We start from the raw sequence: 23,987 nt of genomic DNA, 5'->3' as shown, positions 1-23,987 counted from the left end.
AAAATGGTAAAGGATATGAATAGGTAATTTCAGAAAAGGAAACACAAAAATAAGCATACGACAGCATGCTTAAAATCATTGGTGATTAAAAAAACAAAAATCATTGGTGATCACCTAAATGCAAATTAACTCAATGAGATACAATTTTGCACCTACTACACTGGAAAAATAAGAGAGCTGGGAAGTACCAAGTATTGGCAGGAATGTGGGATGTTGATGGAGTATAGATGGGTTTGAAAGTGATTTGCCTTATAGTTTATGCCTATAAAAAATCAGGTTGTGAAAAATTAAAAAGGTGCTGCACCTCGTAGCTGCCTGTCTATGGGAGATTCATCATAGCATCCCTGGTGAATGTGGGCAGAGTGGACACACATTATGAGCCAAGAGAGTCTGGGCTCTCCACCAAATGTCTTGGAATCCCACAGCCATGAGGGATTTTAAGAGCCCCGTGGCTCCTGAGAGACACCACCAGGACTGTGGCAAAGAACATGAGCCTTGGCATCAAGGTGGCCCTACGTTCAAACCCAGCTTGACCTCTAACTGTGGGAACTTGGGCAAGTACCTTGAGCTCTTTGAGCCTGTTTCATCCTCTCCAAAATGGCGATAATAATACATTCCTCATAGGACTGTTGTGAGGATTCACTGCAATTATGAATCGAAAGGATATAACAGAGTACTTGGAACACCGTAAGCGCTCAATAATGTTCACTATTTTTGTTGTTATAATTATGATAAATATCTTCAGGAATGGAGGCTCCCTGAGCAGTGTAACCAATATCCCAGCAAGGCAGAAACAAGCATGATAACCTCGGCTTAAATGGTCAGAGAACAAAGAGACTTACCCAGGTTCACAGCTGAGCACACACACAAAAAATTGCTGCCCATCTTTCAATTCATTCACACTTTGAAATGTTTAACCTACACAGGAAATATTTTTTGTATGTTAATCTCCCTAGTATTTTTTTAATTGAGAATGTAAAAGCAATTTAGAATGATACATTCTTAGAGTCAGGTAGGAAGGAATGCCCCCAGAAGTCACACAGCTAGACTTTTTCGAATTTGGGAAACCTTTTCATAAGCATCTCCCCAACTCCACCACTGGCAAAGAGTGAATCAGCTTCTGCTCAAATAATTGCAACCACGGGGAACTCACAGCGTTGGGAGACAGCCCTTGCAAGTTACCATGGTCCTCCTCATGGTTGGTTCTTTTTCTTAAAACTGTCAGTATCAACATCAAAAGTCTGCACTCAGGGAACAAGACTGTAGGTCCCCTGAGAGCTGAGCCCAGGTTGCTGGTTCACTGCCACATCCACCAGACCTGGCACAGTGCCTTGGAACCTAGCAGGCAAGTAAGAGCTACCGGATGGATGGATGGATGGATGGATGGATGGATGGATGGATGGATGGGTGGATGGATGGGTGGATGGATGGATGGATGGGTGGATGGATGGATGGATGGATGGATGGGTGGATGGATGGGTGGATGGATGGATGGATGGGATGCCAGCTCTGGATGCTGTAGAATAAGTTATACATATTTATTCCCCCATCATACTACAACTTAGAGTTCAAAGCATGCAAAAATGCACTATATCTACATTAAAGATTTGGGGAAATTTCATGTGAAACAGTTCTAGAGCTGTAACTATCCTAAGACATATAAACTATTCTGGGCTTGAGTGTCAACAATTTACTTTAAAATGAATTACCCACTGATTACAAGGGTGTGAGCAGTTGTCAGATGAAAAACAGCCTCATTCTTTTTCAAATATTAACTCTAACAGGTGCCTCAGAGAAAATTACTAAATCTTCCAAATCTTCTTCTTTTCTTTAATCATTAACAACATATAACCTACCATGTATTTTGTACTTAATACAATGCCTAAGACCTTAATTGAAATGTATGCAATTCTGAATCGGTCACAAGGACAGACTTTGGACAGAATCTGCTTATTCTTTCCCAAAATGTGCATTCGCTTATTGACAACATGGTCTCTTTCTCAAACTGAGTCATCAGATTTATTAACTGTTGTATCTGAGAAGAACAAGATTGTTAATAGTACTTATAATATTTATTATATTACATATAAATAAGTGCATTCACTTTTATTAATAATAAATAAGGCAAGTCACCCTGTTCCAAACTGATTGTGCTATATCTTGCATTGGTTTGTTTTTTTTTTCTTTTTTGCAGAATGCCATTTGCTAAACGTTTCAAGTCATGCCCAATGACTGATTTATTGTTTTCTTCACAGGAGGAGGGGAGAAGCATTAGGTACCTGGTACCCAGCAAAAGCCCTAGTGGCAGAGTTATCAGTGAAATTCCTCAAAGTGACAAAGGGCTAGATGAGGGGTCCCTTGCTGGTACAACCAGGTCACAAGCCTAAGAAGGCTTGACGGGTATGGCTGGCTCCCTCCCCAGGGCCCGCTCTGTTTCCGATCTGGGCTTGGCTGGCCGGGCTGTGCTCCTTCCCCTGGCTCTCTGCGGGACCTCAGGCTCCAGGAATTTGGACCGAGTGGTAGAGACATCGCCGACAGAGACGGCAATTGCCAGCTTCCTCCCTATGCTGTCTTGTGATTCAAAGCAGATTCTGCTCCACTTTTTTAAAAGGGGAGCACATTAGCGCTGGGGACCCACAAGAACAGAAACAAGCAAGGAAACTCTGACAGTCCCATACAAGAGTCCGTGAGTAAACAGCTCATCTGCGGTGAACCACGGCTGGGATGCGGTCACGGGGAGCCCAGGGGCATGAAGGTCTGGTTGCTCTGTCCCTGCGGGAGGTGATAGGAGCTTCAAGAGCACAGGGAACTGGTCATTTCACAATGACCCTGGGCTGGGACCCTCCACCTCCAAACACACACACAGAAGGACCCCCACGTCCACGCACATCCCTCCCCCTGAGATGCCAAGTCATCCAGGCGCTGCCTTTGTGCTTGGCTACAGGATGGAAGAGCTGAGAAAAAGAGGATGCTCTTCCATGTGGGGCCTTCATCTGAAATAAACACCTTTGAGTCCAGTGGCTTTACATGCAAACTTCTCATCCTCACATGACTTTGGACTGGGCCTCTCTCACACCAGTCCTGTCTGACGCCAGAGTCAGACAACGTAGCAGAAATTGCTGCAGGCTGTCTGTGTAGCATAGTCACTGAAAACACTTTTTGCTTTACCTTCTTTTCTTTGCATTAATTTCCAACTAATGCACTCTCTTCCTCGAAGGGGTACATTTCTATAGTAGGAGTTGTATTTGTATCATTCTACTCTCTATGAAAGTGTTCTTTTTTATGAGAATAATTCACATCACAAGAATTCTGATATCCTAGGTACAATTAGCTCATGGCTCGATATTTTAATGTGCATTTATATTCCCAGTATTTCATGTACCACCCACAGGAGACCAGGACTGGAGTCACGGGCTTCTTTCTATCCTCTTGTTTTCTGAAATGAGCTACTGAGCTCTCTAAACCTCATTATCTCTATATTTACAGCATAATAACAGCTACCTTGTAAGATTGTTGTAATGATTAACTGAGAAAATATAAAGTCCTTTTTCACATAGTATATTCTTTGTTGTTACTATTATTATTAATGATAGACACGGCCCAGCTATAAGCTAGCTAAGTACCAAGAAAAATGAGTAGGATGTACTTCTTACATTTATTTTCCAACATAATGGTTTGCTTCTGGTCTGACCAGAGCTTTCCCCAAGGTCACACATGTAGTAAGTGACAGAGCAGGCCTAAAATCCAGGCCTTCCAACGCACAGTTTGGTTTCTCAGTATTTCTAACGCAGACACAACAGGATACAGTGAAGCATCCGGTGCGGGTGGCCAGGGGCAGGTAACAAGCCAGCTAAGTAACCGTCACCCTCAGCCTGTCCCCGCGCCCGATGCCTGCTTCTCTGCAGGATGGACCGGCTCCTGCCTCACTGGCACCTCTCCCCTCCACGGCAGGAACCATGAGGTCTCTCCTGCTCGCTCTCTTCCTCCTTCATGCCGGTCCCCCTGGCGGAGCCGGCGACCTCCCTGAGGACCTGACGTTGCTGAGGACGGAGCTCGCGCTTCGCCTCTACCGGATCGTGGCCAGGGACGGCAACCGAACCAACCTGGTCCTCTCCCCCGCCGGCGCGTTCATCCCTCTGGAGCTCCTGCAGTTCGGAGCCCAGGGGAACACCCGGAGGCAGCTGGTCCAGGCCCTGGGGTACACCGTCCACGGTAAGCGGGCCGCTGCTCCCCCTTACCCTGCTGTTCACGCCCACTGCCCTGCTCACACGCACCCTCCTCCCGCTCAGGCTGCCCCCCGGGGGGGCAAGTGCATAGCGGAAGGCATTCAAACTCTGCATCGTTACTCCAGATGATTTTTAAGGTTCCCTCTACCCTAGGTTTGGTGGCAATTTCTCAGTTGCATTTCCCAAGCCCTTTCATAGTGCTTACTAGGTGTCAGGATGTGCTTGAAGCACTTTACAAATATAATTTAATTCATTGTCCCAACAACCTTATTGAGGTAGGTAATTATCTCATCAAACCTATTTTAGAGATGAGCCTAGTTAGGCACAGAGAGTACAAGCAACTTGCCCAAGGTCACACAGCTAGGAAGCAGCAGAGTTGGGACTCAAGCCCAGGCTGTCTGGCTCCAGAGCTCACGCTCTTGACCAACCTGTTTTCATAAATCTGTGACTTCAAGGCAGGGCCATACCTACCAACATAATTCTATGATTATGGGCTTCAGAACAGCTCTGTCAGTGGCGGCAAGAGTCTCATGAATGCCAGGTCAGCCACGCCCGGCCCACACTCAGGGCCTGGCAAAGCCTGGCCTTGGTCCCAACCTCCCAACTCCATACAAACACACACACTCGTGCACACAGCTTTTTCTTCTCTTAGAATAAGATGCTAGTAAAAAAAAGGATGGGAGCTACAATTGTATAAATTAATACTTTTTAGAAAGCGCAGGAACTAATACCAAGACAGTCATGGCGAGAGCTTCCTGTGAGTTGGAGTCTTGAGTTGGCAAGTAAAGGTGAGCACTCCAAACATCAGGCCACAGGGCACCAGCTGTGGGTCCTGTCCCCCTCCATCCATACCCTGTCCTTTGCCAAAACAATTCTTGTGGGCCTGCTGGCCAACAGACAAATGTGTTTTCTCTCTGGGGATAAGTGAAGACAAGCATAAGTTATCAAGCTGCATTTTCCTCAGCAAGTATATCACGGAAAGGCACGTATCCATGGAGTCACTCTTGGATAGCCACATTAGATTCAGTGCCATGCAAACCATCAAGTACTTTTGAGCTCCTGCCGCGTGGGCTGGTATTACGCCAGGAATTTAGCAGCCAGGTATGTAAGGAAACCGCTGAACACAAAAGCTCAGTCTCATAGGAACGATGTGCATAGAAACACATTCTAACACAAGGCAGTGAGTGTACTTATTTGAAATGTTAGTACAGGGGAGGGAATGATTTATTCCACTGGCAGATCAGGAAGGCTCGCCAGAAAACATGACACCTGAGCTAGGTTATGAAGAATAAATAGGAGTATGAAAGAGGGGCAGGTATTTCAGCCTTGAAACAGATTCTCACAGAAGTCAGGGTTAGGGGGAAAGTGAGAAATGCGAGCGCAGTTACCCTGCAGAGAAAGAGAACTGATGACAGTCAATTCTTTGTTTACAGGGACAATCATGGTACCTGGTTAACCAAATATGATGATTAACAGGGTTTCCATAGAGCCCATTCAAGAATTACCAAACTTCCAGAATTGCTTAATGGTCAGACTCTGTGGAACATAATCCCACCTTTTTTTTTTCTTACTCATAAATGGCTTCATTATCTTATGGAGCCATGGTTAATCATTACAAACAGGAATGTGCTGCTTACAGAGTTCTAGTTTATAGAATACCCCTGGATTTTTGTTTGCCACAAAATTGCTCAGAGAATCACGTGCGTGCTGATTGAAAAACAACCTGCCACTGCCCACCACCCCTGCCCTGGCCCAGCCTTTCTTTTACGAGTGGGTGCAGACCAGGAACATGAACCCACGGTCCAGGGGCTTGGGGCATTGTTCCCGTCTGATCAACAGAGATCCAGCCAAGTTCACAGTGGGACCCATGGGCCCTGTCCTCTCACTGACATCCAGCCAATAGGTGACCACCAGCAGCTTTGCCAGGATCCCCACCTGCTGGTGCTAAAGCACAGCATGAGTTTCAGAACAGGCACCAGTGATATCCCCCCAAAATACCTTTGTTTTCGCCGCATTAAACACACGATTTCCCAATGGTCCAAGTTCGAGGAATTTCCATTGCTTTTCCAGGTAAATTAATAAAGAACGCTTTACAGCTTTCTATTCATCACAAGAATGATGCTTGGAACAGCAGCCTCAGAGAGGGAGGTAGCCTGGCCTCTGGGTAAGAATCTTGTTTGATGATGCATATGGACTCACTTTTACAGTCATTATGTCATTTGGTCCTTATAGAAACCATATGCAATCGCTAGGCCTCCTAAAGTCCCCATTTTACAAATGAGACAAGAGGTTAATGATTTGGTAAGACTCAGCTCACCCAACAGGCAAGTGGATTCCAGTTCCAGATTTTCTGACTCCAGTCCTATGTTCTTTCCTCAATGCTTTAGCCCCCCTGTCAACCACTGAGCAGTTGCAGAAACATATCTAAGCACCTTACCTTCTTGATTTTTCACCAGACTCATCCTCATCACTCTCTCAGCTCAACCAAACCCTTTGCACATCACCCGAGACTTAACCCTCCTTAATCAGCATCACAAATTGCCAACTGAGAATTTTATATACATTAATCTTACAATCCAGAACCCCTCCCCCCGCCCCCGGATTCAGCGTCACATTCAAGACGTTCAGTTCAGCTAATGTATTGAGAAGGAAGGCTCTTTCCAAACTGGTCTCTCAAATGAGTTAAAAGGCTGGTCTGCAGTGGGACTCAGGAAAATACCATTTCTTCTAGCACTTTCCTGCCACTCTGCGCCATCCCAGGGACCCTCCCTTCAGACCCTCTACACCTCCCCCACTACATTCCTGATCTACTGCAGCACCCTGGTTTCCCTCCTTCTCGATCACCATTCTGTTAGAGCCACCCAGCCCCTCCAGCAGGAAGGACAGCTTTGTAAGAGGGGAGGAGGAGGAGAGAGGCATTGAGGCAGCAGTTTCAAGGGCTGGGGCGGAGGGGGGAGCTGTTCGTCACCACTCACGTCCGTCCCTTTTGCCCCATTACAGACAAGACCTAGGAAACGCAGGAAAACAGGAGGCTTCGTGAGGCTCTCCCGAGCAGAGGCGCAGACTGTTCCCAGCCCACCTGCCCTTCACCAGAGGGTGGGAGTGGGGGGTGTGACGCCGGGTAACACTGAGCAAGTTTATTAATTTGCCTGAGCCCCGGCTCCCTCATCTATACACGAGATCATAATTGCACTTAATTCACAGGGTTGTAGAAAGGGTTAACCGTGATCATGCATGTAGAGCATTTAACAGTGTGAACACCGTCAACCTTCAGTATCTTTTATTCTGATGATGTCTGTTCATTCCAGCAGCATCTAGAAAAGCACTTCCAATGTGCTAATGGTAGGGACAAAGCAGGCTCAGGTGGAGACAAGATTTCTCAAGCCTCTTGACTCTGCTAATTGGACGTGCCTGGCTAGAAGGACAGCTGGTCCTCTGGGCCAGAGAGGGTGAGAGGACAGAGAGCTCTGTGACCATCCCCTAAGGTCACGTGACACCAAGGACCACAGAAATGTCTCCGTTCTCCCCTGCAGACAGTCTACATTCTACAGGGACATGATTCCATAAGTACTTATGACCTTCCTCAGTAGAGGAACATCTGATGGGTATTTTTTTTCATTCATGGCTTTTCTCATTAAAATAAAAAGCAAGCACTCGAGTAGCAGCACAGTTGTAGATTCTAAGAAGCAGCTTTGGTAGCGAAAGTTCTGCGGAGTAGAATCTGCCCACAACCCCGTTCTGCAGCCTGGTGGCTGGGGACCCTGGCCGGCGTGTATTCTGGGTGCCTGTGTCCCCAAAAGGACTCTGGCCGGCACGTCAGGGGTAGGGGGTCTGCTGCTGCCTCTTGGCCTGGCCTCTGTGACATGAAGGATGGGACATGGTGTGGACGGACCCCCAAGCCAAGACAGAGAGTCACTCTACCTGGCGCCCGGGGAGAGCCAGTAGGGGCAGGGTGGGGCAGGAATAGGGCGCAAAGCCTGGGTGTCACGGGGGAGATTTGTGGGAGCCACTGGGCCATGCCTAAGACAAAGGGGAGGCCAGGAGGACAAGGGAAGGGCCGTGTTCCAGAGGCAGCCTGCCTGGGAAGGGGTCCTGACTGCTGGAAAAGCCCAGCCTGCACGTGTCAGGAGGATACTCAAGTGTGTCGTGACTCAGCAGCAGGCGAGAGGCCTAGCTCCAGCTCCAGATGCCCAGGGCCGGGGGAAAGAGACCCGCAGTTGTGAACAATAGTATGAAAAAGAAATCCACTATTGATTATGGAGAGAAGGAAGCAATCTCCTGTGTAAGTAGTGAATAACCAGAAGTCCAGCTGCCATCAGGAAGGTGGAAACCATCGACTCTCTCAAATGCCTATTATTTCCTCAACATTCTTGCAGGTTCTCGCTGACATGAATAACGGGCTGTCTGCTGGGGCTCAGGGGGATGAGGGAATGTAGCACTGGGCTACATTTCTGACTCAAGATGTTTGGGAAGCATAGTCTCTGGGAGGTTGGTAGTGTTTTTCTATTTGACTTAATCCCAGCCTGATTTCTTTCAAATCTAGCATGGTTTCTCCCCCCTCAACTTTTAATCTGTGGATCCAGGCTAATTCCTGAGCAACTTAGCTATGACTTTACCAATTTGACTGTCTATGGTGGATGAACCGCAGGAAATAAGAGTGGAGCCTCTGGGGTCCTATTCCCATGCAACGTGCAAGCAGAGCTGGGGCTAACTCCTCTCTTACACTCACCATTTTGATTGATCCCAACATCTTTTTTGCAGACCCAAGGGTAAGAGAGTGGCTTCGAGCTGTTTATGCCGCGCTACCCAGCGCCAGCCCCGGCTCCAAGCTGGAGCTGACCTGCACCCTCTACGTGCAAACGGGGATGCCGCTCGCCCCCTGCTTCGTGGAGCAGGTCTCCCGGTGGGCCAACAGCAGCCTGGAGGCAGCCAACCTCAGGGAGCCCAATGGCACCACCATCCTGGCCAACGGATGGGCCCCCAGGCAGACCACAGGTAAAGGAAAACCGTCCACCTTGATGAGGCTAATGGCGGAGGGCTGAAGAGACAGGTCCCCCCCGCCCCGTTACTCATCAGAAGCCAGGCGACGGGTACTCAGGCCGCCCTCAACTGCAGCAGAAGCTTGTCCTGTTGGCAGACCCTACCCTTGAGTGAAGCAAGGCTCACTTTTGGTCCCATTCTGCCCCTCCCCCACCCCCAGAGACACAGGCACAAACGCAGGCACGCGGCACACCCAGAAGGGCGCTCTTCAGAGCCTCCCACCCCCAGCCGAGCCCTGCAGGCTTTGTTCCATGCAATGCCCCCCAGATGTGTTCCCACTGAGCTCTGTTCTCATCGACAGCTAACTCCCTTCATAGCAAGATGCAGTAGGAGCCCCAAAAGTGGTATCTCGGGAATTAATTTAGCTTAAGGAAATACTTGTGTGTAATAAGATGTTTAGCCCAGTATTATCAAAGAAGACTGACAAATAACCTACCTGTCCAGCAATTAGGGATGATTCAATGAATTATAGCACCTACATATCATGCAGCTGTAATTACCATCAGAGATGACGAACATCATTAACATCTACTGAGTGCTCAGTTTATTTATCTAGCACCTTCTAAGTGCTCCGTGCCTATTAGCTCAGTTCCCCCTCACAGTAATCCTAAGAGCTAAGTGCTATTATTGTCCCCATTTTACAAACGGAGAAACTGAGGCACAGAGAATTGTGCCTCCTGCCCTGCACCTGCAGAGCCAGGATTCTAACCCAGGCAGTCTGGCTCCAGCATCCTTGATGGTTACACAGAAGTAGGGAGAACGTTGAAGACCCAGTGTTTAAAAGACAGAACAAGGAATACGACGTACGTTACGAATTGAGAACAATATGGATGCCGGCAGGAGTGCAGAGTTAGAATGCCGACGTTAAGATCTTTATTGATGAGGAGGTTTCCTCTCTTTCAGTTTTCTCCAACGTTTCACAATGTCTTTCAATTTACTTAAAAACGTTTAACTCCCCGTTGCAGCTGTTGTGCTGCAGGGAGACGCAAGGCCACGGTTTGCTGCTATCAACCCCGCGGGTAGGGGTCGGAGCAGCGCCGGGGAATGGATGGTCCTCCAAGAAAGAGGGGTAGTTGGTGCCCCGAGACCGGGGCCAGGCTGCTTGGGTTCAAATCCAAGGTCTCTGTCTTGGGTAACTGGGCGGATAGTGACTTTGTAGCTCACAAGTATGTGACCTTGGACAGCCTGTCTGAGTCGTGGTGCCCCATCTTTAAAACTGGGAATAACAATAGAACTGGCAGGAGGAGTTGGGGAGGGTTTGCTAAAGCATTGAAGACAGAGCCTAGCACAAAGTGTGTGTTTAGTAAATGAATAACGAGCTGGAGCAACATGGCGCCTTGGGGGGGGGGGGGCGGGGGGTGCAGCCGGCTCCTCTCTCAGGCAACGCGCGGAATTTCAAGTCCGTGCCCTGGACGTTGTTGTGTAAACACAGGCTCTGCCAGGCATGAGGCCCAGCAGCATTTGGGGCCATGGGGGTGGGGGGTAGAGGCGACACCGTGCAGCGTCTCCCATCACAGCGCCCAGTCCCTCCCAGGGGTCTGTCTGAGCTGCGCAGGCCTCGCGCTTCCTGGGAACCGGTCCCAGCTGGAACACAGCCGGTACAAGCCAGAGCATCCCAAGCTGTTCGGAAAAAAATTAAAGCATGGTCTCCAACCACAGCTCGTTGCAAACACTACAGTTCCACAACTAAGTACCAACAAGCAAGCTACAAACCCAGTTTCGGGGATGCCTCGGCACCCGGGAGGCTGTGCACGCAGGCGCCGGCGTCACAGCGGCGCTCCGCTCTCTGCTCGCAGGCGAGCGCCCCGCGGGCTCCACGTGGGAGCAAGGCGGCGGCGGCGGCGGCGGCGTGGGCTCCGCACAGCTGGTGCTGGTGAGCACCGTGTCCTTCCAGAGCGCCTGGCGGCACCGATTCTCCTTCTCGGACACTCAGCTCCTGCCTTTCACCTGTGCGCGGGACGTCGTCCTCCAGGTCCCCATGATGTACCAAACGGCCGAGGTCAACTACGGTGAGCCGCGAGAGCCCGGGAGGGAGGCGGGAGGGCAGGAGGGGAGGCCAGGGCTTCGCTCTGCAAGGATGGGGCTGAGCACCCCTGCGATAGCCTCGGCTGTGCGGGGCCCACGGAGGAAGGACAGACCAGGGAGCCGGAGACTCTCAGGATAGTGAGGGAGCAGACGGGGAAGAGACACCAGATTTCATGCCTGGCCTTTCCTTCTGCGCTGAGTGAAGGGGGGAGTTAGTGTGAAACCAAGAATGTTTGGGCAAATCCCTTCCCCTGGCAGGCACTCCCGTAAAATGAACACCGGCCTCAGTGTTCGGTGCTGAGAAAGGATGGAAGGTTGAGAGTCCAGTCTAGAAGGTTCTCGAGAGCATGTCCACCCGAAAGTGCCACTGGCCTGAAATACCAGGGTTCTCTGCCTGCCCACCCTGCCCACTGTCACTCAGCCCCCTCGCGGTGGAAGTACGCCAGGCTGCCCCCCAAACCAGCAGACTGGTGTGTGCTGTGGGTGCTCTGGTGGGGCCCCAACGAGGCCAGGGGGGGAGGGACCCCGCTGCCCATCCCCCGCTGCCCTGCCCGCTCCACACCTCCTCTCCCGGCACCCCGCCAAACCCTGGTTTGCAGGCGCAGCTCCCTCCGGCTTGTGGGACTAATTATGTTGTTATTCACTAATTAAGCCAGCGAGACTTGAATCAGTGTTTTAGGAACGTTGGTGTTTAGAAAACTTGCTATCATCCTGGTTTGATTCCATACAGGACCCTTGTGAGTTCTCAGGGAATTTATTCATTAGTTTATTCAACCAATACTTATTAATTGAGGTCAAGTAAGATGGGAATGAAAGAACGTGTATTGAATAAGTAAAATATACCTTTACAGCGGATTGTAGTTCTTGCTCCTAACACTTGCCCGTCGCTGCTGTGACCCAGGCTGCCTGATCTGTCCGCCGGGCGTTGGCGGGCAGGCAGGCTCTGAGAGGCTCTCGCTCTCCCCAGCGTACAGTGCACGGTGGCTGGCACGTAATGGAGGCTGAGCAAATATTTATTGAACAGATACAATAAGGAGTATGAACCATGCCCCTGTCTTTCCCCACTGATCCTAAGATTTTGCCTTAGTGACCCGCCAACTCAGCTGTCCCTCGACACTAAGGCCCAGGCCTCCCGGTCCTCCCAGGGAAGGGATCAGGCCTGGAGCTCCACCGAAGACCGGGGCTGCCACAGACCGCCAGGTCTCCCCAGCCCAGCTGGATGCTGCATGTTACTTGCCCATCTTGCCCTGTCACTGAGTCTGGCCACTGCCTCTGCATTCACCAGCAACCCTCGCCGGGTCTTCTGATCTCTGGCCATCTGGGTCTGCTGCCACCTGCCACTGTCCCATCACACGCTTCTGAAACCAGGCTCTGCCCAATGGCCTGGACTTGGCCTCAGCCAGCCATTGCCATTGCCCACAAGCTCCCAGCTGTCCATCCTGAGACCTACAGGGTACAAATTACATCAGGTCAAATCCAGCCCAGACTCCTGTTTCGTTAGGCCTGTGCAGTGCTTTCGAAATTGAGACATTTCCCGTGACATCTGGGTTTAGAGCTTTTGTCGAAAGATAGGAAAATGTGGCACAAAGAGCCTGGGTCCTGACATGGCCACAACAAGCCAGGATTGGACAGGCTGCCCCTTTAAGACAGGCTCTCCCGTTTGCCATCGTCCCCACCCTGCCCAGCCGCTGCCGGCCCTGGGACTCCAGCCCCATGAGAATATCTTAGAGATGTTCTAGGTCTTAGGAGTAGAAAAGATGGCCACAGCTCCCCACAGTCTTTGGCCTCAAACTGCTCCCTGAGGAGGAGGTGGACACCGTGTTTGTTAATAAAATGCATTGTTTGCAGTTCTGTGAGCTGGCCCTTCCCAGGGTCTGGCACTGTTTGGTTCCCTGGGCTCCTGGGACAGAACTAACCCCCCATCCGCTGAATCCCCAGGCCAGTTCCAGGACCCCGCGGGCCATCAGGTAGGGGTGCTCGAGCTGCCGTACCTGGGAAGTGCGGCCAGTCTCCTCCTGGTGCTGCCGAGAGACAGAGACACCCCACTGAGCCACATTGAGCCTCACCTCACAGCCAGCATTCTCCACATCTGGACCTCCAGCCTGAAGAGAGCCAGGATGGACGTGTTCCTGCCCAGGTGAGCAGCTGCGTTGTCCTGACGGGGGGCTCTGCAGCCTGCTCCAGTCAGCCAGACCTGGAACCCAAGCGGCCTGACTCGAGGGTCTGTACAGTTACCTTGGAGGAATGTGCCCTAAGTCTTATCACATCCTAAGAGTATACAACCATCATTTCCAAAACCAAAGAGGCAAGATCGCTTATGCAGTTGAGCAAATACAGATATAATTCTGATCTGAAGGCAAATTGAAGCATACAAATTCAAGACTTTAAGTCCTTGTGCTGAAAGTTTTATTCTTTCTAAATAAAGGTGAGCCTTTCTTTAAGAAAACCCAGTGGGTACCAGTACAAACCTCAATAGGTCAAAAAGTTAAATGATGGTGCTGGATTTTGCTTCTGCAAAACAAAACCTATTTGCAAACCTCATTACTTTACAACGGATTTCTCAACGAACATCTTTAAATGATAAGCTTCTCCGGTACATTTGAAATCAGAGTAAATGCATAATTAATTTGTAGACCAGCATTAAGCAAGAAAATAATCCGAGGGCTCATTTGCAGCGCGTGGATTCTTCGTGTGCCTTCCCACTGGCCGCCTTGGGCTCCTCCACTGACCAGGCTGTCAGCAGCGCTGAGCCAGAGGCCTTGGCAGTGGTCCCTCGAGGAGTTAAAAATAAGTCCAGGCACTGGAACAAAAACACACAGAGACCCAGTGAGTGAAGGGCCAAGGTCTAAAGTGGGATCCGGCATAGCGAGGGCAGAAGGTGAACTAAACTCTAAGACAAAGCCTATCTCTCCAAGCGAAATATTTAGACCCCAAATCAAAGTCCAAAGACTGGCTATTTCAACAGATCTCTCTGGCATGGAGCAGAAACAGCCCTGATCTTTCTGTTATGTTTGAGAGAAGCTCAGCAAAGGAAGAAGAGCGTTCAAGGCTAAAAGTGGAGAGAAGATGCAGCCAGGTGCAGGAATTTGCTACAGTCTTTTTGAGCATATGAGGCAGATGGCTGGCCTTGTCCTGGAGCAGCTGATGTAAGGAAGAGGCCCCAGGGAGGTGCCTAGCTCCACTGCGAACTCTTCACTGGTGCTGAATCTGCCTTTAGAACTTGCAAACCCTTGAGGAATGATCCTAAAAAACTTTGGAGGACAGAGAAGGGACAGGAAGGCAGAGGTCATAGTAACCCAAGTATTGCTTCACACTTGACCTCATCCAGACTAAAAAAAAAAAAAAAATTAATCTCCCTAAGACTGCCTGCTGTCTGAGAAGGATAGGAGATTTTAGGGAAATATAACTCCCCTTCCCTTTTAGGGCTATTTCACAAGCAAAACTAACCAAGTTTTAAAAAAAACTAGCTTTAAGCCCTTTATGGAATAAAGAAAGAAGTAAAAACTATTTTAGGTCTAGATTTGGGTACAAAACTTTGGACCATGGTAGACGCAAGTCAGCTTTTGGGCAAGAATTTTCCTCTAGTTCCACAAATCATTGATTCATCACTTAGTATGACCTGCTCTAAAGTCAGCCTGCATATTTTACTTAGTAAGAGCAAAAACTTGGGCACTCTGTGGGTAGCCAGGCAAAAATTGTATGGCAATGACGTGTGCCTTCTGGTTAAACGTCACCAAGCAGTGCATCAGTAGATTCTGGATGAATTATGATATCTACCTTCCAAAGTAAACTTTTATTTATAAAGAAATAAAATAGAATATATAAGGACTGTCAGTCTTCATTAGGAACATTATCAGGCCAAAAGAATAATCAAGAAAACCCACAAGAAAGACTAATTATGTCAAATATATATTTGTTTAATGAGTGAAACACTTAGTTTTTAGGTCAACCAAGTGGGAAGCCAAACAATGAGCATTTTTTTCTTATATTAGACATGATATGTGCATCTTCTTAAACCCACCAGATCTCACATATCCCAGATGAGTTTGCCCTTCCTTCCAGGAGCTGCTGATCGTCATCATGTGTAGTTTGTGCTTTTCTGAGGGTGTTTTCTTTCTTTCTTTTTAAATTGAGAGATAATTCACGTACCATAAAATCCATTCTTTTAAATGGATTTACAATTAAAGTGTACAATGCAGAGAGTTTTAGTACATTTGCAAAGTTGCGCAACCATCACCACTATCTAATTCCAGAACTTCGTCATCACCTCACAAAGAGACTCCACACCCTTTAGCAGTCACTCGCATCCCCCTCGCCCCAGCCCTAGGCAGTCTGCTTTCTCTCTCTGTGGATTTGTCTTTTCTGGACATTTCACATAAATGAAATTTTGCAATACATGGCCTTTTGTGTCTGGCTTCTTTCACTTGGCATAATGTCTTCAAGGTTCATGCTTGTTGTAGCCTGTGTCAGTACTTCATTCTATTTTATGGCCAAGTAATATTTCATTGTGTGGATATACTACATTTTATTTATTCATTCATCCATGTATAGACACTTAGGTGCCAAGACACTTTCTGGCTTGTTTCTATTTTTTGGCTGCTACAAACATTCATGTGCACATTTTTGTGGCTATATATTTTCAATTATTTTGGGTATATACCCTAGGAACGGAATTACCTGGTCATGTGTTAACTCTACACTTTACATTTTGAGGAACTACTAGGCAGTTTTCTAAGTGGCTGCACCATTTTACACTCCCACCAGCAATGTACGAGGGTTCCAGTTTCTCCATATTCTTGTCAACACTTGCTATTGTCCTTTTTTTTCCTAAGACCCTCTTCATGTTTAATGGGTACAGAGTTTCAGTTTGCGATGATGAGAAAGTTCTGGAGTGGATACTGGTGATGATTGGACAACAATGTGAATGTACTTAACACCACTGAATTATACACTTAACATTGTTAAAAGGGTAAATTTTATATAATGTATATTTTACCATAATTTTTTTAAAGGCCCCTCTTTATGGAGGCAAGGGAGATAGGGAAAGGGAAAAGACTGCCTTCCCAAATTGTGGATTAAAAAGTAGGGATGTTATAAAGCTTGCACTCAGGAACCATGTCGTTATTCTTAGTTATATTAGTCAGGATGCGTTCACCTCTTCTGCCCTTCGGCAATGCCCTCCTCTGTGCTTTGGCCTCCTCCTCAGGCTGGGGGCAAGTCGCTGCAGCCTGGGTGACCTCACAACTGTGTGTGACAACAGCTGTAGGGGGAAGCCCCTGTCTTTTTGATTAGAGCCATTATGGCACGTGAAGTGGTCTCTCAGTCTGACTTTCATTTATATTTCCCTAAAGACTACTAATGTCAACGATCTTTTCATGTGCTTGTTGGCCATTTATATATCTTTTTTGGAGAAATATCTGTTTGAATTCTTTGTTCATTTTTAAATTGGTTATGTGTCTTTTTATTGTTGAGTTACAATCGTTCTTTCTATATTCTAGATACAAGCTCCTTATCGGATACATGATTTGTAAATATTTTCTCCCATTTTGTGGGTTGTTGTCTTTTCACTTTCATAATGGTGACCTTTGAGCACAAATGTTTTTATTTTGATGAAGTTTAATCTATTTTTGTTGTTGTTTCTTGTGGTTTTTTTTGGTGTCATACCTAAGAAACCACTGCTTAACCAAGGTCACATAGATCTATGTCTATGTTTTCTCTAAGAGTTTTCTAGTTTTCACTCTTATATTTAGGTCTTTGATCCATTTTGAATTAATTTTGGGTATGGGATGAAGTAGAGGTCCAACATCATCCTTTGCATGTGGCTCTCCAGTTGTTTCAGAGCCATTTATCGAAAAGCCTATTCTTTCTTCCCATTGAATTTTCTTGGCGCCCTTGTCAAAATCAATTGGCCATAAGTGTATAGGTTTATTTCTAGACTTTCAATTTTATTCCGTAGGCACAAATATCTGTACTTTTGCCAGTACCACACACACTCTTGACTGATTACTATAGCTTTTTAATATGTTTAGAAATCAGCAAGTGTGAGTCCTTCAACTTTTTCTTTTTTAAGATTGTTTTGGCTATTCTGGGTCCCATGCATTTCCATATGAATTTTAGGATCAGCTTATCAGTTTCTGCTAGAAACAGCTAGAATTTGGTAAGGATTTTGTTGAATCTATAGATTAATTTGGGGAATAATTGCTTTATAACAACATTAGGAGTTTCAACCCATGAACACAAGATGTGTTTCATTTTATTTAGATTTTCTTTAGTTTTTTCCAACAATGTTTTGTAGTTTTCAGTGTACAAGTCTTGCACTTCTTTCATTAAATTTATTTCTAAGTATTTTATTCCTTTTTGATGCTATTGTAAATGGGATTTCATTTTCAGATTATTCATTGCTAGTATAAAGAAACACAGTTGATTTTTGTATCTTGATCTTGTAACCTGCCACTTTGATGAACTCACCTATTAGTTCTAATAGTTTTTTCTGTGTGTGTGTGTGTGTATTCCTTAGGATTTTCTATATACAAGACCAAGTCATCTGTGAATAGATATACATTTACTTCTTTCTTCTGATTCTGGATGCATTTGCTTTCTTCTTCTTGCATAATCGCCCTGCACACCCTTCAGTACAGTGTTAAATAGAAGTGGTGAACATCCTTATCTTGTTCCTGATCTAGGGGGAAAGCATTCAGTCTTTCACCGTTAAGGATGATGCTAGCTGTGGGAGTTTTATAAATGCCCATTTTGAGGTTGAAGAAGTTCCCTTCTATCCCAAGTTTGTTGAGTGGTTTTTGATTTTATGAAAGAATTCTAGATTTTGTCAAATGCTTTTTCTGCATCTCTTGAAATGATCGCGTGGCCCTTGTCCATTATTTCATTAATATGGTGTTTTACCTTGATTGATTTTCATATGTTGAACCCACCTTGCATTTCTGGGATAAATCCCACTTGCTCATGGGGGATTTATATGTTGCTGGATTCAATTTGCTAGTATTTTGTTGAGGATTTTTACGTCTATATTCATAAAGGACACTGGTCTGTCGTTTTCTTGTGATATCCTTGTCTGGTTTTGGTAAAGGGTATTTTTTTTAACTCAAGATATTTTTGTAGCATTTCATCTGGACTGGCCTTCGTAGCCATGCAAAAAACAAATCACTGTCGTCTTTCATAGTCATACCTCCCTTTTACTATTATCTTTAGGTACTAAAAATGATATTACCCAGTTTTATCACCTACCATAACCTCCATACTTGGCTTCAAATGTGCCTTGGCTCTTTCTCAATATCACTGCAAAACAATAAAACCACAGTGGTAACAATAAAGTGCATGAGCTTCACTGGGTGTTGTTCTGAGGACTTTACAAGGACTGTTTCATTTAATCTTCACAAAGCTAAGAACTAAGCACTAGTATTAGGCTCATTTCACAAGCAAGGAAACTGAGGCAAAGAGAGGCAAAGTAACTTGCCCTGGGTCCCTCAGGTAGTAAGAGGCTGAGCCAGCTCTCAGACCCCGGCACTGGATTCCCAAGTTCATGTTCTTAACCACTGTGTTTCAGCATTGAGAGTTCTCAAAAGAATGCAGTTTAAGGAAGAAAATTTCAGAAAAGGTGATCCAAAATTTTTTTGAGAACTATCAGCATACTTAGAGAAAGCTTGTGCCTTTTTTTGAAACTATTGAACAGATTCAAAACACACATATATGAGAAAATCTGATTCCTTTGTTTAAAATATTGGTTACATTGTCTTGTATGGCAGTGAAGAACTTTGATATTGTGCAGTATTTTTATTCTCCTGCAAGTTCCACATGGTTTATGGAAATAACCATCTAAATTCCATTTTGAACTTTTTTATTCTCAAAGAAAAATAATGTCAGCCGTAGGTTTAAAGGCTCCTTCAACGTTAAAGTTTTAAATGCCTTGCCCTTGAAGAAACATGAGGAAGTTGGCATGCTGATTCTTCCTGCTCTCGGGACTTGCTAGGAAAACCAAAGACCCACATTGCACACAGCAAACATGAAAATATGTTGTATCAAAGATGAACACATTAAATGAGACACTCTATCAATTGGCAGTTAGTCAACAACTTCTTTTCTGCACCTACTGTGTGAGAAGCCACCCGGGATGCGAGGTAGTGAAGTGTAGACGCCAAGAGCACAGGCTCCGTGCTCAGCCTCATCTGAGTTGAGCTCCACCACGTACTCAGGACGTCCTCTTGGGCTGGCTTCTTAAACTCTTTAAGCCTCAGTTTTCTCATCTGTAAAATGAGGATAATAATAACATAGTTACGTGAAGATGAAATGAGAGAACGCACATAAAGTACTTGTTGTAGTGCCTAGCACATGATAAGCACTCATTAAATATTAATTATTACGAGGAACTAAAAACTGACCAGGCCTCTCTTCTCAAATAGTTTACAGTATCATAAATAACAGTAACAGGAAGCAGAATGTTCTATACATCAGAAGAGTAGAACAAACAAAGTGTTTAAAGGGGCCTTAAGAACTGACCATTACAAAACAGCTGGGGAAGAGGAGGGGTAACAATTGAACTGAGCTTAGAGGAAAGGTCTCAAGGGAGACCTGGAAAAAACAGCAGAAGCAAAGGTCCAGAGCTGGGAGAGAGTGCTGTGTGGTCAGATTAGTCAGGGGGTCGGGGGTCTGGGAAGGAGCAATGACAGATGAAGCTGGAAATGAGCCTGGAGATCCCTGACTTTCAAGTGAGGGGGTTTGGTTGTCATGTGATGTGTATGAAAGTCCACTGAGTGAGAATTTTAAGTGAAAGTTGATGGTTTGTTTTTGTTTTTTAGGTTTAGGATCCAAAATCATTTCAACTTGAAAAACATTTTATATTCCTGGGGAGTTACCGATCTCTTCGACCCACTCAAAGCTAACTTGAAAGGAATTTCAGGTAACACCAGTCCTTCTTCCAAGCTTATTAGCATTGTGTTTAGGGCAGTTTTTAATCAGTAATCATGCACTGATTAAGGGATTCTCATCTACAGAGCCTTCAGAGGTAAACAGCCAGAGTTAACATCGTTTAAAAGAATTTAAAAAGTGCTTTGCTTTATATAAGAATTTGTTGCTTCAGATAACAGATTTGGGTTGGACTTTGTTGAGGAGGGGGTGTTTCTTGAGACCACCTCTAAGCACCGTTTTCGGATGCCACCTTCAGAGTAAAGTCAGTGACCAAAGGACACAATACAACTCCCCTCCTCTGCCCGGCATGACTAGGAGATGGCAGAGACATTGGTGCAACAGAGCCCTTCGTTCTGACTTCCTGCTGTCCTGCTGGCCTCACGGTCACTCTGTTTCTACCTCCCCTCCCACCCTTCCTGTACCTCTCTGTCCTCTTCTAATGAGCTAACCTCGGAACTTACCCTCATCCATCCAACTTCCTTTCTTCAAATTACTCATCCATCTACAATCTTGCCTTAAAATGTCCTCCCTCCCAGAGTCTATATTCAATGTCTTGGCTTGCAGTAGACAAGCTACTCCTAATCAATAGGATCTGTATTCACGTATGGTCTGACAGACTTACATCTAATGTTACAAGAGAGTGGAATGCCAGAACCTTATCTTCCAGAATCCTCTCAGGAGACCACTGGCTAAACTATTGCCAACTCCAAAGGCTCAGGTTCATTTCTGCTCTGGATGGTAAATTATCTATACGAAGATGACACTGGAGCAGGCATAGCCATTGGCCTTGATGTTGTCCTTGCCTGATGAGCTTGTGCAATCTCTGTTTTGAATGCTAGAACCTCACAGCACAGATAAGTTTTCTAAAGGCTTGCTCAGATTTCTTTAAGCAATCACAGAAAAACATGGGAGTTTGGTCCACAAGAGAAGTCTCAGCTTGGGCATTAGATGTGACCAGTTAGATGGCACATCAAATAAAACACAGGAGGAAGGATCTATTCTAGATTGTTTATAATCCACCAGCTCTGAACTCATTGCCGAAACAAGCAAAGAGATAAGCAAGGTGATAGTCCAGTTTGGGTACAGTGCCCCAACAATGCTTGGCACACAGTGGATGTCCAGTAAATACTGTTGACTTCGTTGAATGACTCTACCAGAAATTTTGCCTGGTGACACAGACATAATCTAGCACTGCCAGGAAAAGAGGAAGATTAGAGCAAAAGGATGAGAAGCAAGGAAAGAGCAAGGGATGAAGAACTTGAGTGCACTCTGTCTTTAATAACCTGCAGAATCCAATCACAGTATCTTTTTGTGGCTCTGGAGCTCAGCTACGGCATTCCTGTTTTGATCATCCTAGTTCAAAACTTTGGGGCCGTTCCGACCTTTTCTTCCACACCACTACATTCAAGTAATCACTGTGACTCAGTGCTTCTTCCTGGTTCTCAAACCTCTCTGCCTTTATGTCTTAGAAGTGCATCCTAAAATGCAGTCAGTTCTGTGTCCTCAAACAGGACTGAGCTCAACCCACATCGTGCAGCTCCCCTACTGGTAAAGACTTCTGAGGCCCATAGCTCCTTTGATAAGATCTAACAAGCAGCCTAGCTTTAAAAAGAACCTTTTAAAATACCTAACCTCTTGTTTTATAATGCAATTAAAGCCTACTTATATTTGCTCCAATCAGCAGAAATATAGGCTCATGGATCTGGCTTGTTAAATAATTATCAAGCAGTTACCATGCACTAAGTGGGAAGCTTGCATGCATGTTTCCTACAGATAAAACACCTCTACCTTACAATCTTCTCCCATAAAGTTTTGTTCCTCTAATGCAGGGGTCACCATATGATGGCCCACCACCTCTTTTTATAAATAAAGTTTTATTGAAACGCAGCCACTCCCATTCATTTACAAATCATCCGTGGTTGCTTTCCTGCTATAATGGCAGAATTGAGATGTTGCAACAGACGCCACATGGTCTGCAATGGCTAAAATATTTAATATCTGGCCTTTTACAGATAGAGTTTGCCAACTAAAATATTGCTTTCCAATGCTGTTCTTTAAACATAATCAAAAGATGAGTCACTTCTGTGCCCGAGTAAGCTGTTGACTTAATTCTGGAGACATGGCCACTGAATCTCTCTAACAAATCGTCGTATCATGCCTGAATGGGGTATCCACCACCCACCTCACATCTTACTTGCGGAAATGAAATTCTTTATCATATAGCAAAGCATCAGCAGAGAGCTCGTCAGAGAGTAAATGATCAGAAAATGCCGGCCTCCCATCTTACAATTAACAAAGGGTTGCAAACAGTTTTGTGCTATTGATGGAAACTAAACAACCACAGGGAACATTTGGCTTTTTCTTTCCATTTGGTTCCAAAGCCCAGAATCATTTTACTCAAGTTCCCCTTCTCCATTTAAAAGTCACTCATCTCTCCTTTCATGGCATCAGATCCTTTTTTGGCTGCATGAAGAACTTGCTTGATATCATTTCAAGGCCCAACTGAGACCAGGGTATAATTTTCCTCCCAGACAACCTTGACACTACATGTTATGAAGCTTTTAAGAATAATTCCAGTTTCACTTACACTAAAGACATCAGCTAGAGATACCCTTTTTGAGCAATCCCACTTCCTATAGGATCAGCAGGCTTTGATACCAACCCATGCTTCCTAATCCAAGAAATACTCCTTGTGCACCAACTTGAAACTTTGAAAAAACTGTCTTATTCTTGACTATTATAAGTGAATAGTTTTCAATCTCTGCTCATGAAGAAGTGCAAGTTCCCTGTTACTATGATGTGAATGAGGAAACCACCCACAGTTGTTTGGTTGTGTACTGAAGTTAACTTATGCCATACCAGATGACTAGGCAGAGCTGCAGTAGGTCATCAAGATGGTAATACAGGTCATTCCCGACTTCAGTCCCTTTCTCAAGAAGACCAACTAGCAACTAACCATAGACAAGTCACCATTGTGGAAATACTCCCACCAGGGGGTGAGGCTGAAGCACCCCTCTGAAACACAGAGACTGAGAAGGACCACATTAGAAAGCTAAGAGGAATGGCTACACCCTGACCACATCACCCCTCCTCCAGGCTGACAAAGCACTAGGTCTATGGTTTCTCCAGTGGGAAAAGAGAGCCCAAGGTAGACATTCAATGTTGCAGAACACATCCTGGTAGGCCCTCTCAGGTCTCTGATCTCAGGGAATCAGATAAGTGATGGAGAAGAGGGGCAAAGCTTACAGCAATCGGCACTCAAACCTTAATAGACCATATTGCAGTGGCACCTGAGCAAAGACCCCAGCCAGCAGCAGTGCCCATCTGCAGAGCCAAGCCAGTGGCCCCATCTGGCCAGAGGGCTCAGTTGACAGTTCTGTGATTTGGGTCTCCAGTCAAAGGGCCATACTCCCAACCCACCCAGGCAGGAAAGCAAATTCACAGCCCAACCCAACTGCCAAGCATAGCCTCAAGTCCTGCTCATCCAGGAAGCCTGGCCAGAGAACCCAGATAGCCAGGAAGCCTATCCTACAGCTCTGCTTGGGCAAAGAGCCAAGCCAGATGGCCTGCCCAACTGTTGAGCATAGCCCCTGACACCATACAACCAGGGAGCCTGATCAGTGACTCTGGATGGCCTTGGAGCCCAACCCATGGTACAACCAAGCCAGATCCCGGCCTGTCACTGCACCTGGCACAGAGCCCAGCCAACAGCACCACCCAGTTGGAAAATACAGCCTGAGACCCCACCTGACCAGGAATGATTGCAGAGCCCAGCCC

The 23,987-nt window shown here is 46.1% G+C and overlaps 2 protein-coding genes across 3 annotated transcripts in view; one reads left to right on the top strand and one right to left on the bottom strand.

Moving 5' to 3' along the window:
• Positions 1-3,956: 3,956 nt before the first annotated feature.
• The window catches only part of SERPINE3 (serpin family E member 3), a 30,570-nt gene continuing 10,539 nt past the window's right edge, over positions 3,957-23,987 (top strand). The window contains exons 1-5 of the mRNA XM_059902497.1: positions 3,957-4,212; positions 8,988-9,221; positions 11,063-11,275; positions 13,230-13,428; positions 20,102-20,202. Of these exons, the coding sequence (XP_059758480.1) occupies positions 3,957-4,212; positions 8,988-9,221; positions 11,063-11,275; positions 13,230-13,428; positions 20,102-20,202 (1,003 nt within the window). The remainder of the gene's footprint in view (positions 4,213-8,987; positions 9,222-11,062; positions 11,276-13,229; positions 13,429-20,101; positions 20,203-23,987) is intronic.
• Positions 13,681-23,987, bottom strand: part of INTS6 (integrator complex subunit 6) — a 109,756-nt gene continuing 99,449 nt past the window's right edge. The window contains exons 19-20 of one of the 2 annotated variants that reach the window (XR_009498632.1): positions 19,393-19,549; positions 13,681-14,091 (exon numbers count right to left, since the gene is read on the bottom strand). The gene's annotated coding sequence lies outside the window, so the exon portion shown is untranslated. The remainder of the gene's footprint in view (positions 14,092-19,392; positions 19,550-23,987) is intronic. The other variant, XR_009498631.1, reaches the window with a different exon arrangement.

This window comes from Balaenoptera ricei, chromosome 18 (assembly GCF_028023285.1).
Source record: "Balaenoptera ricei isolate mBalRic1 chromosome 18, mBalRic1.hap2, whole genome shotgun sequence".
Taxonomy (NCBI): Eukaryota; Metazoa; Chordata; class Mammalia; order Artiodactyla; family Balaenopteridae; genus Balaenoptera; species Balaenoptera ricei.
The sequence above is the reverse complement of the archived record's forward strand: the minus strand, read 5'-3'. Positions and strand labels throughout refer to the sequence as shown.